General features: G+C 39.5%; 1 protein-coding gene across 3 annotated transcripts in view; it reads left to right on the top strand.

Annotated features, from left to right (window-relative positions):
* The window catches only part of SCRN1 (secernin 1), a 37,985-nt gene that overhangs the window by 17,224 nt on the left and 3,254 nt on the right, over window positions 1–17,507 (top strand). For all 3 annotated transcript variants that reach the window (XM_051610391.1, XM_051610390.1, XM_051610392.1), the window contains 4 exons: window positions 5,340–5,521; window positions 11,067–11,269; window positions 14,197–14,391; window positions 15,950–16,115. In XM_051610391.1, coding sequence (XP_051466351.1) covers window positions 5,340–5,521; window positions 11,067–11,269; window positions 14,197–14,391; window positions 15,950–16,115 — 746 coding nt within the window. The remainder of the gene's footprint in view (window positions 1–5,339; window positions 5,522–11,066; window positions 11,270–14,196; window positions 14,392–15,949; window positions 16,116–17,507) is intronic.

Genomic DNA, 17,507 nt, shown 5'->3' with positions numbered 1-17,507 from the left:
TCTAAAACTTCATGGCATAGATATGCCTTAGTTGTTACTTATTTTCTCTTTTAAATAGTGGTGGTTTTTTTGTTGTGTTGGGTTTTTTTGTTTGTTTAAAGGATACCATCCTACCTTCCGTTGCTCTGTTTTATGAGAAGCAGTATAATTTTTTGCTGCACATTGGTCTGAGCACTGCAGTCATAAAAACTCACCTAAAGCCAACTGAGGGGTCTCTGGTGTTGCAAGATAGATATAAAGCTTGGAAAGTAGACTTTGACTGTATTAAAGTTGGCTTTGCATTTCTTGGAGGTATCTTAATTCTGATGTTTGTAATGTAATCACCAGGCATTGTGCCAGCACCGCAGTTTAGTTCTGGTGTACTTGAATTCCCTTTTATTCCAGCTCTTTTGGGTTATCTGTCTTATATGTGGGGGTAAGATGTTCAAAATCTGGTAACAGTATCCAGGCAGCATCTGAATCTACTGAGAATTTGCTCTTTGGGAACCCTCCAGATTAGACTGACAGTGCCACGCTTACAGTCACGTTGCTGCAGCTGTGAACTTGAACCTGGGCACCCCCACTGTGATACACCTCCATGGGTAAGTGTTGACTGGCAGGAAACCTCAGTGAAACACAGCACTGTTTGTGCTCATGGTGATCCTTTTTGTTTACGTAGATGGTTGTAGATGGTTTAAAGAGGTTGTAATCTACAGGCTTAAAATTCAAACATAGTTTAGGAAGCTGCTTTTTCTCACTTCCCAGCTGAGACCAAATATCTGGCTTATATCATGATATGTGCAGTCAGGCTGCTTACCTTAAGCTAACCTTTAGACTTTGCATAGAGATGGAGGAGATGCACTATGCAGGCAGATAGCAACTGAAAAAAGAGAAAGTGGTTACCTTTAGCAGAGTCTGTTTCTTGGCTAATATGAGCTTTTTCTCTGCTCTTCTCCATTGCAGGCCACTGGCATTTAAACTAATGTGTTTGCTTTATAACACAATGCATGAGCCAGCAGCAGTTCAGTGGTAGAAACCATAATCTCTTTAAAGTTTCTCAGAACCTCTGGTTTTACTGTAGGAGTGTTGCTTCTTTGGTGCCTTCTACTATCAAAACAAAACTGGTTGGCTTGAACTAATTTTTATCAATCTTTTTAATGTTTTGGGTTTTGTTTTGTTTCTATTTGAATTTGGAACTGAGAGTAAGGGGAGGGAGAGCACTGGAATTGTGTGATGTAAAAAGCTGCCAACTATCCTGTCTTGACCCAAACTGTTTGCTTGTGGCAAAACAGATATGTGAGCAGACATTTCAAAGTGGTCAAGCAAATAAATCAGTCCTAGGATATCTGGGAGCTCCAGTGATATTTCTGTGGTTATCTTTTTGTGGCTTCTTTGAAGTCTGCTTTTTATTGTTTAAAAATACAAATTTATAAGCTTAATCCCCATTTCAGTTTCACTTTTGCTCAGCACCTGCTACCATCTAGCACTGCTAGATTTTTAACTTAAAAAACAAGAGGTGATTTCTTGACTGCTAAATCTGCTCTTGACATATAGTGCTTCCTGAGAGTGTTCTCAGCCTTGAATGTCTTGCACTTTGTGGTATTTTATTTGTTTAAAGATTTTATATTTCATTTTGTTGAGCACATTTCCATACTGTGGCTCATATGCCCAGAGGCTCCATGGTGGCTTGATAAAAGTAGGTTAGAATAGGTCAGAGGGTGTGTAGTTCTGCTTTTTGACAGGGGAACTGTTCAGTTCCTTCTAGCTTCTCTGATTATTTTCTAGAATAAAATCTAGCCTGGCCCACACAAGCAATAACATCTGTGTATAAACATAAGCAGTGGTAACTTAAGTTACCACTTACCTGCTGCTTAGTGCATAAGCAAGCTGTGGAAACAGTATCAGCTAGCCACATCTTCTGTATGCTACTGTATGCATATTTCTCTTTTCAGAGAACAGTTATTCCAAATCCTTTGAGCTCTATTGCGTTTGTTCCTGTAGATAAACAGCAAAATAATTACCTGTACAACACACTTTATCCGGCACATCCACAGGAGGTGGTATTGAGGGGCTTTCTTGGACAGTCACATTCTAGTTTTCCTGTCCTCCACTTTACCACGGTGGGAGAGCCCAGGTAGCCCATGTCACCTGCAGAATTACTGCTCCAGACAGTTTTGACGAGGCTGTCAGTCTCAGTGTCTTGATGGCTGTGGAGGCAGCAAGCTGAGACTGCCTCATCACATTTTGCCATCCCTCTTATGGAATGGGTTAAAAGCAGCCATGGTGCAACTTCTCAAGTTCCTGCAATAGTTACAGATATATTGCCTGTTTTCAAATTCGTGCTATGGTACAGCAGTGCTTGTAGTAGTTAAGCAAAGAGTTAACGCCAAGTTAAAGCCTGAATCTGATGAGGGGGTGATGTGGGGGAATCTCTTCTGTAATCTAGAATCTTATGGCCCTTCTTCAAAGATAATTTCTTTCTAAAGCATTCCCTGACTATTGCCTTTGTTATTTAGGGCCGAAGCCTATGTGATTTCATTGATATTTAATAATGACATGACTGATGGTGCTAGGAATCAGGCTTCTGCAGACTGCATACAGTAGAAGCTGCACAATAGTTTCTTTTCATTAATGAAAGAAATCTCTTGTGCTTATGACTGTTGGGTCTGTTTTTGGAGTACCTCCAACATATCCTCATGCCTTAGCTAGGGTAGGAGGTACTTGTGCTTTGTGATATACTTAGAACTGCCTTGATAAGATTATTTTCTTGATACCATAAGTGAAATAAAAGAAACGTCATTAATTTCTAGCATGTTAATTTCTCTTTAAAGTTGTTGGCTGCATCTCTTGTATGCAAAGTCTCTGTTCTTTCCTTTTTATATTTCCCAATGGGAATTCACTGTCACAGGGCACGATTCCAGTTACGCTGCTTTCAGAGCTGGAGTTGTAGCAAATCAATGGAGCCTGACACCACTCACTTTCAGCCCTTGCCACCAAATGTATCAGTGTTCTTCTGTTTTTAGCATTCATACTCAAAGAAAAATGTTAGTGTTAGGAAATGCTAGGGCTGGATGCTTCAGGAATTTTAAAGAGAGGTTGATATCAAGCAGAATCACAGCGGTACCTTATGTCTATTTGGTTTGTCATTGCCTAGTTTGGCACAGTTCTCTGTAGAACAGGCTGCTATGCTGTTGTGCTGGAGGGATTTGCCAGATAAGTGAGGTGCAGGAGAAGGCACAGGGAGCTTGTGGTTTGGGCTAGCTTTTGAAATCTTGTCATCGTCTGAGCTGCTGTTTCTAGAGATCCAGTGGCCAGTGAAGTTTTTTGGTGTATGGTGTTGTCTTTCCCCCACCATTTCCTTCCAGGTCTGAAATGCTATAAGCATATATTCCAGTTTCTGTGGAATAAGTAGCAATGGTTTGTTGCACTGAAAATCCATTATCTTCCTTTAGTTGAGCTGCCTTTACAATTGGCTTGTCATAGGTAAAGGTGGATAGCACACTTCCTCTGTTTCCTGCATGAAGATATTATTTTCTCTGGAAAAGAATTTTCTGATGTTATTTTAAGGGGTTGAGGGTGGGGGATGGAGTTACGAAGAGTGAGGGTTTTAAGTTTAGAATTAATAATCTATTGTCACACACAGACCCTTTTTTTTTGACAAGTTCGTTCTTATTATTAACAAATATGAACCAAATGCCTGCCTTAATACATCTCAGTCCTGTTAAGTGCCTACTTTTCTGTTTACTGGAGTAAATGTTCCTAATGGGAAGGGAAAATCTCACGAAAGATTTTTTGTAATCATCAGTAACCATGGCAAAGGATTATTGAACAAGAATCAAGTCTACAGTAGTCTTATAAGTCCATGTAATCTACTATCAGATTTGAATGGTTTTCTGTTATTTAAGTCTTCTAAGGCAATGTATATAAATAAGGCTTGAACGTTATCTAGGTACATGACTTATTACATGGAAGCTGAAAATAACATGAAAATATGGTCCATGTTTGCTTGTCATTGGGTTGGGGGAGGTGGAGAAGCAGTATAGAAGGCAATAGCTGTGTTCTGTTGGTTTAGCTGTCTCGGAGGCCCTCCAGAGCGCCCAGCCAATTGCCCTTGTTACAGACTGAGACATCTTTCTAAATGAGAGAGAGACAGACACACACCTTTGGATGTTTTCTGGCTCCCGATTACATAGTTAAAATGCAAAGACACATTTTTTCCTCTTTCCCCCTTCTCAACTGCTGCCATTGACAATAAAATCTTTATAATGAATAGCAGGTTTGGAAATCCTTTGTTTTGGAATGAGGCCCCAAGTAATAAGCATTTGGTAGCAGGGATAGCCCAAATATGTTTTGCAGAGAAAAGACATTCAGCATTTATTAGACTATAACTTTTCTGAGTGTTTTCATCATTTTTCCTTCTAGAAAATCAAAGCTTCAGTGTAAGGAAACTCGTATAATAGATCTGTTCATCCAGAGAATTCTATGAAAGTGGGGGTTTATGGAATACGAAGTCTTCTCCACACTGTGTATGTGTTTGCTTTCTCTTAAGGAGTAGAGAAGGTTCATGTCCTGGATGACTCTGCAGGATGGCTGCAACTTGCTGACCACATAGGAGATGTAGGGAGCCAAGACTTGTCCTATGCAGGGGTTTGTGTCTCCTTGGCTGTAGAGCTGTCTCCTGAAAGGTTCCGTTTGTTCAAAAGAAAATTCTGTGGAGTTTGGTCACTGAAGAACTTAATGTGACCTCAATAGTAAAATGTAAAGCCCATTCCTTTGGCTTGTACTTTGGCCAGTGATCTAGTGATGGATCAAGCTCTCTTCTATGCTGTCCGGGAAAATGATGCTTGCTTTTAAGTCCTAGAGCGAGAGAAAAGTAAACAGATTTGAAAGATAATGAATTCTTTCTTTTATTCCTTGAAGTTTCATATTTTTCTTTGCAGCGTTCCTCTGTTTTTTTGACTTGTCAGAATACATCCACAGATCTGTGATTACAGTAGACCATTTAAAGTAGCAGAAGCATCATATTTTAGCAAAAACAATGCCTATGTTGTATTTCCTGTGACTGTTTATGAAGGCATTCCACTGCATCTTTTCAAGTCTTGGTGTTTTTGTTTTTTTTTTTCCCCCCATTCTACCAGCAGTGTCAGTCTGGGGGCAGCTGCGGGGGAGGCAGCAAGGGAGAGGGGGAAGCTTTCCTGGCATTTGCAATAAAAGGATGTAAAGGTCCAAACATGAGAGTTAAAAGTTGTTTAAAAAATGTGTGTCCCATCCCTGCATTGAAGTCTTGTGTTGTATCAGGCACAGAATTAAATAAAACGCTTGCAATTCTTCTGCTTTTTCTCTTCCTGGTCTCTCTGCAGTGCACATATATTGAGATCGAGCAGGTTCCCAAGACTCATGCTGTTGTGCTGAGCAGGCCCTCCTGGCTTTGGGGGGCAGAAATGGGAGCTAATGAGCATGGAGTCTGTGTAGCTAATGAAGCTGTTGTGACCAGAGAACCAGCTTCTGAAGCTGAAGCCTTGCTTGGAATGGATCTTGTCAGGTGGGTGGCTTGCTGAGCTGTGACCAGCTTTTGAAACACCAAAGGTTTAGATTATGATGATACTGGGTAACAGCTTTTTGGTGCTGGCATTTGTAAATTTTGGAACAGTATCAGCAGGAGACCTGTCTAGGCAGAGCTAACACTTAAAGCGTGTGTTCTGAATTTGGCTACCAAACATGTACCAGTCGCCTGTCCTTTCACTAAAACTATCTCTTCTGCCTACCCTAGAGTCCAGCAGTGGCTATTCTGATAAGAGAAATTATTATATTGTTAGTAAGGAACTGCTAACTAAGCTGTAATATCAGATTGCTGATGTGCCCTTCGTTCTCTCCTCTTTACACTAGCCTACTTTGACCTAAAAAGCTTATCCTGGGCTTATAGCCAATGGTAGGCATAAACAAACTACTATACCTCACTTCAGCCCATGCATTCCAATGCAAACCATTGCCTTTTTTTAAATGCTGGCAAACAAACTCCTGTAAGTCTGTTCATTGAAGGCTTGTTCGAGTCTCAACCTGCATGCTGATCTGCTAGTGAAGAGAATTGAAAGGAGAGCTGAGTGGAGGAAGAAAGCTGAAAATGAAAGAACAAGAGAAAATGGTGCAAATTTATTACAATGAGAAAGGGAGCAAATGAACACAATTTAGTTAAAGATGGAACAGGACAACAACTGGTTATTTAAGCAAATCAATGTTAGATGCAGTGATCTTGCTGGAATTTGTCGTGGGATACTTAATGAGCAGGCTGAACAAATTTCAGGCGAGTTCTCGTTTTTCCTGAGAACAAGTGGAAGATGAGAGAGGTTCTGGATGACTGGAAATGGTTAAATGTTGCGGCTGTACTTACTAGAGTTTAAAAGAGTTGTGGTTATAAACCAGCTTAATCTCAGTTTCTGAAGGGGAAAAAACCCACTTAAAAATCAGGGAGGTGATAAATGTGCAATAACGGGTGTTAGTCAAGAAAAATCCTGTCAAACCATTTTACTTTACTCCTATAAGGAGTTAACAGTTTTTATGGGTAGAGGATAGGAAATAGATACCTTGGCTTTTCAGACAGCATTAAAACCTTAGAAGATATTCTCATGAGCAAGCTGGGAAGCATGTTAGAAGAAATTGTTGTTAGGTGTATAGCTACCTGCAATTATAATTGTAAATGTTCTTTGCCTGTAATGAAGTCTGCAGAAATGCAGTATCTAGTTCCAGCTACCAGAAATTAAGAGGAATATGAGCCAGTGGGAGAGAATTAGGTGGAACTGGGAAATACGATCAGAGATCTATAGACCCTCACCAATGAGAAAATCATGAGGATTTTTGAGTTATGTTTCTCTTTGGTGTTTTCTCTAAATTCTGTATTACTGAAGAAATCTGTGGAGAAGCTGTACCTAGGAGGACTAGGGAGTTTAACTGTATCAAGGGAGACGGAATAGATGGGGTTGCTCTTTTAAGAAAGTGTAGGATAAGCTTTTGTCAGGAAGAGGGATGTATTAGGTGACTTTCCAAGATCCACCTTTGTTTTTTACCTCCTGCTGCCATCCCTTGAAACTTAAACAAACTATTGGTTTAGATGGAGAATTTTGCTTATTTTGTCACAGTTATTGCAGTCTGAATATACTGACTTACCCACACTAGCAAATCAGGAGTTACCAGAGTAAGGAGAAATTGGTCATAAACTATCAGTGATCATCAGCTGATATTACCCTCCCTCTCTCTGCAGAATAAAATTGTCCCTAGCTTGAAGGCAGAGAGTGCTTCAGGCAAGGAGAACTGGAGATGCAGACTACCCTCTCTCTCTTGTTCCAGTCAAAGTGATTCTCTCTATTACTGTGAAGGCTTGGCCAGTTGCATTAAGCTTATCTATTTTGGATCACCTCATAGAACAGAGAGCCAGCCATAAAGTACAAAATCACTCATACAGGCTGCAGTGAAGCACTTTGCACCAGGTCTGCCTCTTCTTACCCATCTGCAGAACAGACTAATTCTATGGCTCATGATGTATTGGAATAAAAATAAACTTAAGGAGTTTTAATCCTAATTAAGAAATGCACATCTCACACCTGTGTATACGTTGGACTTCTGCATCTGTGTCTTAGCTGAAGGATGAAGACTCACACTCTGTGTGTGCATGTATGACTAGCTGCTTGCAAAATAAACTAAGAACTTTATACGCTGGAATGTATTATTCAGAGCAGGTGTAAGAGTTGTCTACCCAGGAATGTAATCCAGAAGGTACAATCAAATTTTAATTGAATGTGCAGGCTCCCCTAAGAGTTTGCTTCTACGTTCTCCTCAAGTGATTGTTCTTTTCTTGTATTCTTCCTCTCTCTTTGAACTCCTCTTGAATTGTTGCTTCTCAGTTAGAATTTAAAATCCAGCCAGCATGGGCAAAGGCTGTAGGTGGGTTTTGTGAGAGCACATGGTGTTAAACAAGCCAGAGACATCTTTCAGTGTAGTCGTGTAATTCTAAAGCCAGCACATTTCGTTGTTGAACCAGGAAATTGAAAATTCATTCTGCACCCTCACAAAGCATTTTTTTCAATGAAGACCATGACAGACATTAGTAAAGGTGTATTTCACAAAGATCTTAGCTTGTTTAGTAACAAGCTGCTGGCTTAAATGACTGATAACAGTGTTTTATCTAGTATCCTGCTGTATCTGAGGGTGAAGACAGAAATCTGCAATTTTTTAGCTTGATAGTTTATCACAGCATGTCAGAGCTATGAATTATTCTTTTTCTGATTGACTTGAGAGGTATAACTTGGTCCTACTCCATGCATACTTGTCTCCATCCCAGTTTATCTGTATGGAGAGCATGAACCTAGTAAAGACAGAAAAATTTAGAGAAAACAAATTCCTAAGAAACGCTTTTGTACTAGGCATTTATTCAAAAGCTGGTCTTTGAAAGCTGCACCAGTATTTCTGCATTGGTTAGCTTATCAGGATTTTCTTCAGATATACTTCTTAGTGTAGCTGCAGTTGTTTGAGTTTTTTTGAGGCACAGTTACTCTACAAAGCACCTGATTACTTAAGGCAGTACATTAATATGAAGAGACTGTTTTGCTCATGCTGATACAGTTAGAGCAGGGGAACATTATCATACACAAGGTATATATGAAGAAACCTGTAAAATACACCCTTATTTTTGCATTGTTCTCTTCATTTTTAATCCTTACATGTTTGTATAATTTCTTTGTTCTTTTAATGACTGGTGCAATCACTTTTTCAGAGCCACACAGAGACATGCCAGTCTTGGCAGAGACTCAAGAATGCTCCTCAAAATGGTATTGATTTGTTTATCAATTTCTTCCTTAGAAATATCAAAACTAAATAAAGTAGAATGTCATCATTGTATACATTAGTTACTTCATTTGGAAAGTCTGCATCTGGAACTGATATGTGAAGTTGAAAAGCTTAAGGTGATGTTGTTTTGACAAGGTTATAATATGCTGTGATAGCTCATTGGAGGTACTGAAGCAGTGGATTATACTAAGTCACTGAAATTCTCTTAATGAATAATTCAGGCTGTCATCTAGGGTTGAAATTACTTAAAACTTCTCTTCCAGCTGCCCTTGAAGGGTACTCTGACCTACAGTTTTGTGGAAATAAGCTGTGTGGTGGTTGCATAGGGTGGTGCTTTTCCTTTTCTTGTTTTTTGCTGGCCCTTGTGACTGACAGGAGCAATCGAACAAAAGCGGAGCCTAGACCTTTGTTAAAAGGAAGTAAATGTAACATTGGAGGCATTTGCAGAACAGTGATCTAAAATATATTTCTTCAGCCTGAATCTCTGCTGTAGTTTTGACAGAGAAAACTAAACTATAGCCATTTCAGAAGGAAAATTTCAGGGAGACATTATTGTAGATTTTAGTGTGATGTTATGTATCTTGGCAGGTTTTGAACTAATTATAGCCTAATGGTCATAAAGTGAGGAGAAAGGAGTGGGTAATCATTGAATCTAGTGACTCTCTGGTCTATGAGGTAGTAGTCAGACTGTCTATTTGCCTGTAGCAGTGACAGCTTTTGGAGTTGTTCTAAGGGAATACATGAGACGTGCTTTTGGATTAGCTTTTGGCTGATGTCTTTGGTAAGTGCCAAGACTGGCCTCTCTGCATTGCTCTGAAAAAGTGATTACAGCAATGATGAAAATAATGAATAAAATAAATGCTTAGGGACTGAAAAAGGAGACAACAATGCAAAACAAGTTTCAGCTAATAAGAGAAACAAGACAAGAGGGAAAGACTCTATAAAGGCTAAGTAAGAAGATGATGGGGAGAAATTGTGAGTTAGGGTCTAAAATTCTAGTTGTCCCTCCTGTGTCACTAAGTGATAAATCATAGAATCGTAGTATCATTTTGATTGGAAAATACCTTTAAGATCATTAAGTCCAACCTTTAACCCTACTCTGCCATGTCCACCCCTAAACCGTATCCCCAAGCACCACATCTATATGACTTTTAAACACATCCAGGGATGGTGACTCAGTGACCTCCCTGGACAGCACATTCCAATGCATGACAGACCTTTCAGAGAATTCATTTTTTTTTTCTAATGTCCAGCCTAAACCTCCCCTGGTGTAGCTTTAGGCCATTGCCTCATGTCCTATCACTATTTGCTTGTGAGAAGAGACCAGCAGCTGCCTCTCTGCAACATCCTTTCAGGTAGTTGTAGAGGGTGATGAAGTCTCCCCTCCGCCTTCTCTTCTTCAGACTAAACAGCCCCAGTTCCCTCAGCCGCTCCTTATAAGACTTGTTCTCTGGACCTTTCACCAGCCTAGTTGCTCTTCTCTGCACCAGCTTTGTGAAACATATTCTTGTGCCTCAGTTTACCTTTCCCTAAAAGATCCTTGCTTTGCTCAGACTCTTTTAAAATCATTGGGTTTTTTAGGCATATGGTTACTCTTAGTTCAGACAAAAGCTGTATCTGATGTTTAATTGGTAAACATATTTTGAGAGAAGTCTTTGCAGGAGCACTGAAGCATGACTGTGCACAAATGCTTGTCTACAGTGTGCAGTATGCATCAAAGGATAACCTAACTTCCATGGCCAATTAAATATGGGAGCGCTGGGAAAGAAGGTTGTAGAGAGATTGGAATACTGAATACACCTTCCCTGTTTTGATTTCTGGTAATATTAATTTGCAGTTTCCCACTCTTCTGTACATAAAAGTAAACTTGCATACAGCTGTTACTTTAAAAAGACCTTTGCAAATTGTCCTTCAAATTAATTTTGCCTGAGGGGGGAATAAATAGAGCATTGCGTATTTACAGTGCAGTTGAGGCCATTGGTTGGTAATTAGACTCTTTAAAAAGAAACTCTAGCTGTAATAGGTTTGAGAATAAAGAATGAGTGTAGAAAATAAAGACTTGAAACAAATTAAATAATTTCTCATCCTGTAATTCTAGTAACTCATTAAAGCAAGAATTCTTATTCTAAGCATATCTGACAATTTGGTATTTTAAAACCGGATCAGTGCTGATGTTTAAAATTAATAACTTTATGGAGACCTCACTGTTACGAGTCTGTCTAAATTTCTGTTTTACCCTTTCCTTATAGACTTGGCCTAGAAAGAGGTGCAACAGCTAAAGAAGCACTGGATGTAATAGTTGCTCTGTTGGAGGAACATGGTCAAGGTGGAAATTATTATGAAGATGGGAGTTCATGCCATACTTTTCAAAGTGCATTTTTGATTGTGGACAGAAATGAAGCCTGGGTACTGGAGACTTCTGGAAAGTACTGGGCAGCAGAAAAAATCACAGGTCAGTTTATCACTCACAGCAAGCCTCTCATTATAAATAGTTGTAGGGAATTGTCTTGGAAGAATTGGTCGTAAAGTCACTGAGTTTAAATAAGTGGCTAATTTATGCAAGTGTTTGATTTGAACCTTCTATACTTGTACTACTCTTATATTTTTAAATGTTGCTTTGCATTGGTTGATGTAATTTAGTGTTTTCTGTGAAGCTGGAGATTGTTACCTGTATACATAAGCTATGTAATAATCATCATGCTTCAATTTTTACCTTCAATGAGTGTTGTGTTTCCCAGATTTATTTACTGTTTGGAATGGGAAAACTGTTTTTTTTATGGAGTCAGTGCCCAAATTGTTACTTAAAAATCTAAAAATATTAAGAGGGAAGGGTAAGCATTGATAGCTTTGAGGAAATGGCTTGTATGAGGTGGTAAATAGAATAGGCTGCTGCTGGTTGCTTTACAGAAATACAGTCCCCTCGTATCCAGATTTCTTATCTGATACTGCAAAACAATAGTTTTCTGTTCTTTAAACTTGTAGGTGGTTTCTTTTTCTGTATCTGTGAAGCCAGAGCTGCCAAACTAACTTCTAGATTTCAGTAGCTTGGTAGCTGAACCTGCTTAAAACTTTGCAGGCAAATATGTGCTGTCTTAATATAATACAATTATCTAAGGCATATTTTTAATTTATTCTCAGCTGGTTTTATTTTTAAAGGGGTTTTTATTTTCATAAGTGTAGAGCTTTTAAAAACTTATATTTGAATGAGTTAAAAGTTCAGATGAGAGGATTTTTATCACCTACACTTTGAGCTATGACAGATCCATTGAATTATCTTTTTTTCCCCTTGGCTGAAAGGTAGAAGATAGAAGATATGAGGAGAAGAGAGCTTTAACTTTGTTGAAAATACCAATGAAAAGAAATAGCACCAGGCTGTGCAACATTGTGTGATGGCTTATTGTCAGATTATGGCATCAAGTATGAAGTAGCTTACCTTAGCAGGAATGGTGTTTCCCCAACCAAAGCTCGTGTTTTAGGAATACCTGCAAGATGGAGGAAGTCTTCTAGCACAAACACATGCCAAACATAGACTGATAATGCTGTCCTGATTAAAAATTCAAATTCTGGGAAGCAGCTGGCTCCTGAGGTTCCTAGGATTATGCAGTAACAGCCTGCCCAGCCTGCCTTCTTCTTTTGACCTGCTGGGCTGATCTTGGAAGAACAGTGTTTTTTACTTAGCCTTTTTAACAGCATCAGCAACGCGTAACCTTCATGTCCTTCTTCCCAGCAAATGAAGTATTGCTTTCATCTGCTGCTTGCAGCTTTTTGAAATGATACTGCAGCTCTGTTCTAATTTTTACTACTGCATTTCTCTTCAGGAGGGCCCTGTGAGCTGCAGAGACAGTAGTTCCCATAACCTGCAGCCTGCCAAGGCTGCCAGGAGGAAAGCCTGCTGGCTTTGTAAGAATGCTGTACTTCGTTCTTTGTTCAGGGGGTTCTTTTTTTCAACCATAACCGTGCCACTTAAGCTTTCAAATGAATGAATAAATGCTGCTAAAACAGGGAAAATGTGTCATTGCCCATTGTGAAGGCTTTTTTTTCCCCTGATTTTGTCCTTAGAGTTGTTCTGTTTCTAATACTACCGCTGCAGTTCTGTAATCTCGTAGCGATTGTTTATCAAGCAACTCTTTGACAGTATTTTAGAAAGAAACACTTTAAAATCCTTCCTATTACTGTTCTTCAGTTTGAGTGGAAACATTTATTTGCTTGATAAATTTTCATTTTTAAAACCATGAAATACTGTTTTATATGGGTTACTAAATGTAATATTTAAAGCGCTCTTAAAGGGTGGCTTGGCTAGCTTGATGCAAACAGAAATACTCCTATCACTCCAGTAAAGAAAATTCCCTGAAAGGTACACTTTGAAAGTGTAAATCAGAAAGAACTGTCAGTCACCTAGTTAGTACTGAATTACAGTGACTTTTTTGCAGACTGATGCACAGAACTTCCTACTATAAGTTGTTACTCGCTTAAATTGCATGTGTGAGGCATTACAAAAGCTTTTGTGGAAAGCGTTATCAATAACTTCCACAAACACTGCTTCTGGTTTCTGATTAAGAAAAAGTTTGTGCCAAATTCCAGAACCAGTTTTTATTTTAGTTTACAGTTTTACTTTGTTAGCTCTCTCCCTGGCTTCCAACACTTCTGCTTTGTTCTCTCTGAGGAATATCTGCAGCAGCCACTGTTAGTCATGCTGTATATACTGGGATATAAGCACTGCAGTATTTTTGAGAAAAGCAAATTAAAAAATCCTTTAATATTCTTTGAAGGTTACTTACATTTTCTCTTTAGTTCATGCCCTTTTAAAATTTAAGATTAAAAATGGAATTTAATTTAAGCCAATTTTGCTGCTTACAATAACATTTTTTTTCAGCTGGGCGGCTTAAAGAAATGGGTAAGCTTTTAAAAAAAAAATACCAATTTTCCAGCATTTAGGAGCAAAGAAATGGTCATTCAACTAAATGCAGCTTTGTCAAAACAGATTTTGAAATCAAGTCAGACCTCAAGCTTTTTGGCAGTGGAATACACCACTGGAGAAAAGATTAGGTAGGTGGTGCCTTGGGTATTTGGAAAGGACTGTTACTTTATGGTCAGAATGTATGAGTTGCGGAGTGTGAAACTGGTGTTCTGACTAAATAGCACTATTAATCACAAGGCAGTGTAAATACCTAAGTAGGGCACAGAAAATTGAGCTTTGCAACCTGCAGTGACTGGTGATTCTCTGTGTGTGTAGTTAGGCAGTCATGCCAAAGCCTTGTGCCATCCTACAGTGCCATCCTAACCAGTGGTTTGTTTCCTAATTGAATTTATGTTGTCCTTCCAGATTGTCCCAGAAAAACTGTATTAATTCTTTCTTATAATATGGGGCTTTTTCTACAGAGGGGGTGAAATGCATTTGCAATCAACTTTCCTTAACTACAAAAATTGATGCTGAGCATCCTGAACTAAGGAATTATGTGAGAAGTCAAGGCTGGTGGAATGGAGACTCAGACTTCAATTTTTCTGAAGTGTTCTCTCTTGCTGATGACCATTTAGCCTGCTGTTCTGGCAAGGAGAGCCTAGAAAAGCAAGGTGGTAAGTGTTGAACCATTTTTGTGTGTTGTGTGTGCAGTGGGGTTTTTAGTCACTACTGCCTCCTTTCGGGTATTCTGTCCAAAACTACGTGTCACTGAGGAAAATACCTCTACATGTAAACCATGTGGAAAGGAAGACCATAATGAAGACTGTCCTTAAACTTGCAACACTTTAGGATTAAGCCCTTGACACCCCCCTCAAGTTTAATGTTATAAAATAACTTCTTCACTGTTCTGATGTGCATTATGTGCCACTACCTTTGTGCTTTGGTGTAACTGTAGTAGCCCTAATACTAAAATTCTAGTGTAAAAAAAGAAAGAAAAAAAAAGACCTCACATATTTGAGCTTAATGGATTCTACATTTTGGGAGGTTTGCTTAGGCTTTTGGGGAAGGAATTAGGAACAGACAGTGAGACAGTTGCCTCCACTCAAAGGAAGGGTTTTATTTCCAGACCCAAATTTATGAGTGACTTAGGTTCACTGCAGCTGGCCAAAATAGCTGTGAAATTGCCAGCCTGCAGCAGGGCATGGCTGACATATGTCTGCTCTTTCATGTGTAAAAAATGGTACAAATTACATTTTTATAAAAAGCCCTTTACTTCAGATGTGAATTTACTAGATTGTTAGCATTTTCACATGTTGGCAAATGTCAAGAAGAGTGTAGAAGTGAAATATTTATTGCAGTGCAGAGTGTCTGCTGAGGCTGTAGAATTAGATGGAGTGTGGTTTGTGTCTGAGAGGCAAACAGAGTAATTCTGAAGGACCACGGGTGAAAGGTCTTTGTAGACCTCAGTTATGGTACTAAAAAGCCTCTGGGCCCCCATAGACAAATGGCTATGATTTGCAAGTCTTGTAGACTGCTGGGTCATTCCAAGTCTCCTGGCATATTGAGGCACCTGTGCATGGAAGGGTGAATCAGTGCAGGGTTTGGGAAGTTGCTGGGGAAGAAACCTGACCTGCCAAAGGGGTGATGCAAGAAAATATGGAGGTGCCCTGAGGAGAAAGTGGTGATAAGACAGATGCAGGAAGTAGAATGAGAACAGGAGATTCTTGTAGATAGTGGTTTGGAGTAACATCTCAATGTCTAGGTCTGCTTCTGTAACACCCTGTGAATGGGAGCTGATGTTTCAAAATTTTGACTGAGAGCTAATGGAGACAGATGGCAAGTAGGAGATCAGATAATCCCAGTCTGCCTGGGCTTGGGTAGAGGTAGCTTCTTAGAGGAAAATGTTTTTATGTGAGTGGTCTGTTCATAGCGATTGCTAAAGCACTATTACAGATATGATGGCCTTCTTCCTAAAAAATGCCTTTTTAATGACTTTTCTCCCTACCTAGCAATTGTAATGCCTAATTAATGCTTCTTACTGTTCTCTTTTGTTAGCTAGGTAAGTTCATTCTGAGTGTACATTGTTTAAATAGAAACTATTAACTGGGATTTGTGACATGCTTGTGTTGAGTGTCACTGGTCATATTAGGCCAAAGCCCCTTCATGCTAAAATCCTTACCTGGGTTCCAAGCCACTGAACACTTGAAAATTTCCCCCCCTCCCTTCATATAGGTGATGTTTCTGCACAAGCTATGATTGATGTCCTGCGTGACAAAGATGGTGGTGTCTGTGTGGACTCTGAATCTTTCCTTACCACAGCCAGCATAGTGTCTGTTCTGCCTCAGGACCCTAGTTTTCCCTGTATTCATTACTTCACTGGCACGCCAGACCCTTCAAGGTAAGCCACAGCACTGGGAGTTCCCTGGGTGCAGAGCAGATGATGGGTTGAAAGGTATTAAACAAATTCTGCTACCTGAATCGGAACATTTCCAACCAGAAATGCAGTCAGTAGTTGTTGGTGTGCAGTCTGACTGTCCTGAACTGCAACGTGCTGCAGTTCTAAATGGGCACCATGGGGCTGAAAGGCCAAATATGGAATTTAGCCTAAATTCAGAGCTTGTAGATTAAGTGCAGTTTAGGGGGGACCCAGGAGCTACTGTTCCAGCATAGCTGCTTTCCAGTGGGTTCTTGTTGAGATTATGAGGTTATAGACCTCATAATGGACCTCATAGTCATCTTGAACAGGTGGGTGCAAAACTGAAACAAAGTGCCTAAATAGCAGAGAGGGCATGTATACTATAGGTAGCCTTGTATGACATCAAAATATTAACAGAGCAAAACATCTGCAACTCCCAGGTATTCCAAGTGTGTTTTTTATTGGAGGGACAATTTCCAGTTGGTTTAAATGATATCTTCTGTAGTTGAAAGCAGCAGAGGAGATAAGTGAACTCATGGGCCAGATTATCAAAGAACTAATGAATTATCTTGTGTTTTAAACAGAATCCACCTGGGATTCACAGAAATTAAACTAAACCACTTGCAGTTATTCAGGAGATCTGCCACTTGCATTGAGGTAAAGAGATTATGGGGAGAAGAAAATGGTGCCCTTGAATTTCTGACAGTCATCATTATAAGATGAGTGGTAGTAAGCATTAGGTTCTGCTGAGGGCTAGAGAAGTTGTCCATGCCAAAGGGACTTTCCATCCACCTTGCATTATGCAGCTCAGACCTTCAGGATTAAGTAGAAAGTTTGGGCTGGCTTACCAAAACTTCTACTTGACTTGATGCAAATCTTCTGAGATAAAAAGAAACAAAATCTTCAGATTGTTATGGTGGTATTTCTGTCCTTTTTAAAGGTGGAGAGTCTAGCTGTAAAGAGGCATTTCTTGCTGTATTTTACGCTCTCATGCATTAAAACCCCATGATTTTAAATGCAGCAAGTTGAGTCACAACCCTTAGTATGGAAGGCTGTGTGACAGTGATGGAAAGGGTAGCAGCAATGAACCTGCTGAGTGTGTGCAGGCTGTGGTTATTATTCATGTTTTGCAGAAGTCATGCACTTCTGTCAGCTTCTTTACTGCAGAATGCAGGCTGCTGTTTTGTTGTGTATCTAAAAGGAAGAAAGGCAGTTTCTCGATGAACTTGCCAATACCTACTCTCAGATTATCCGGAATTAAGATCCTGCATTGCTGGGGTTTTGTTGTCTGTCCCTTTCTCACTGGAGTTTAGATCCAAACTCAGTGTTGAAGTTGTTTGAGAAGTGTCACAATATTGGTAGCTATGTCTCCCC

Source organism: Apus apus, chromosome 2, assembly GCF_020740795.1.
Source record: "Apus apus isolate bApuApu2 chromosome 2, bApuApu2.pri.cur, whole genome shotgun sequence".
Lineage (NCBI taxonomy): Eukaryota > Metazoa > Chordata > Aves > Apodiformes > Apodidae > Apus > Apus apus.
Note: the sequence above shows the minus strand (reverse complement) of the source record. Positions and strands in the feature narration are given on the sequence as shown.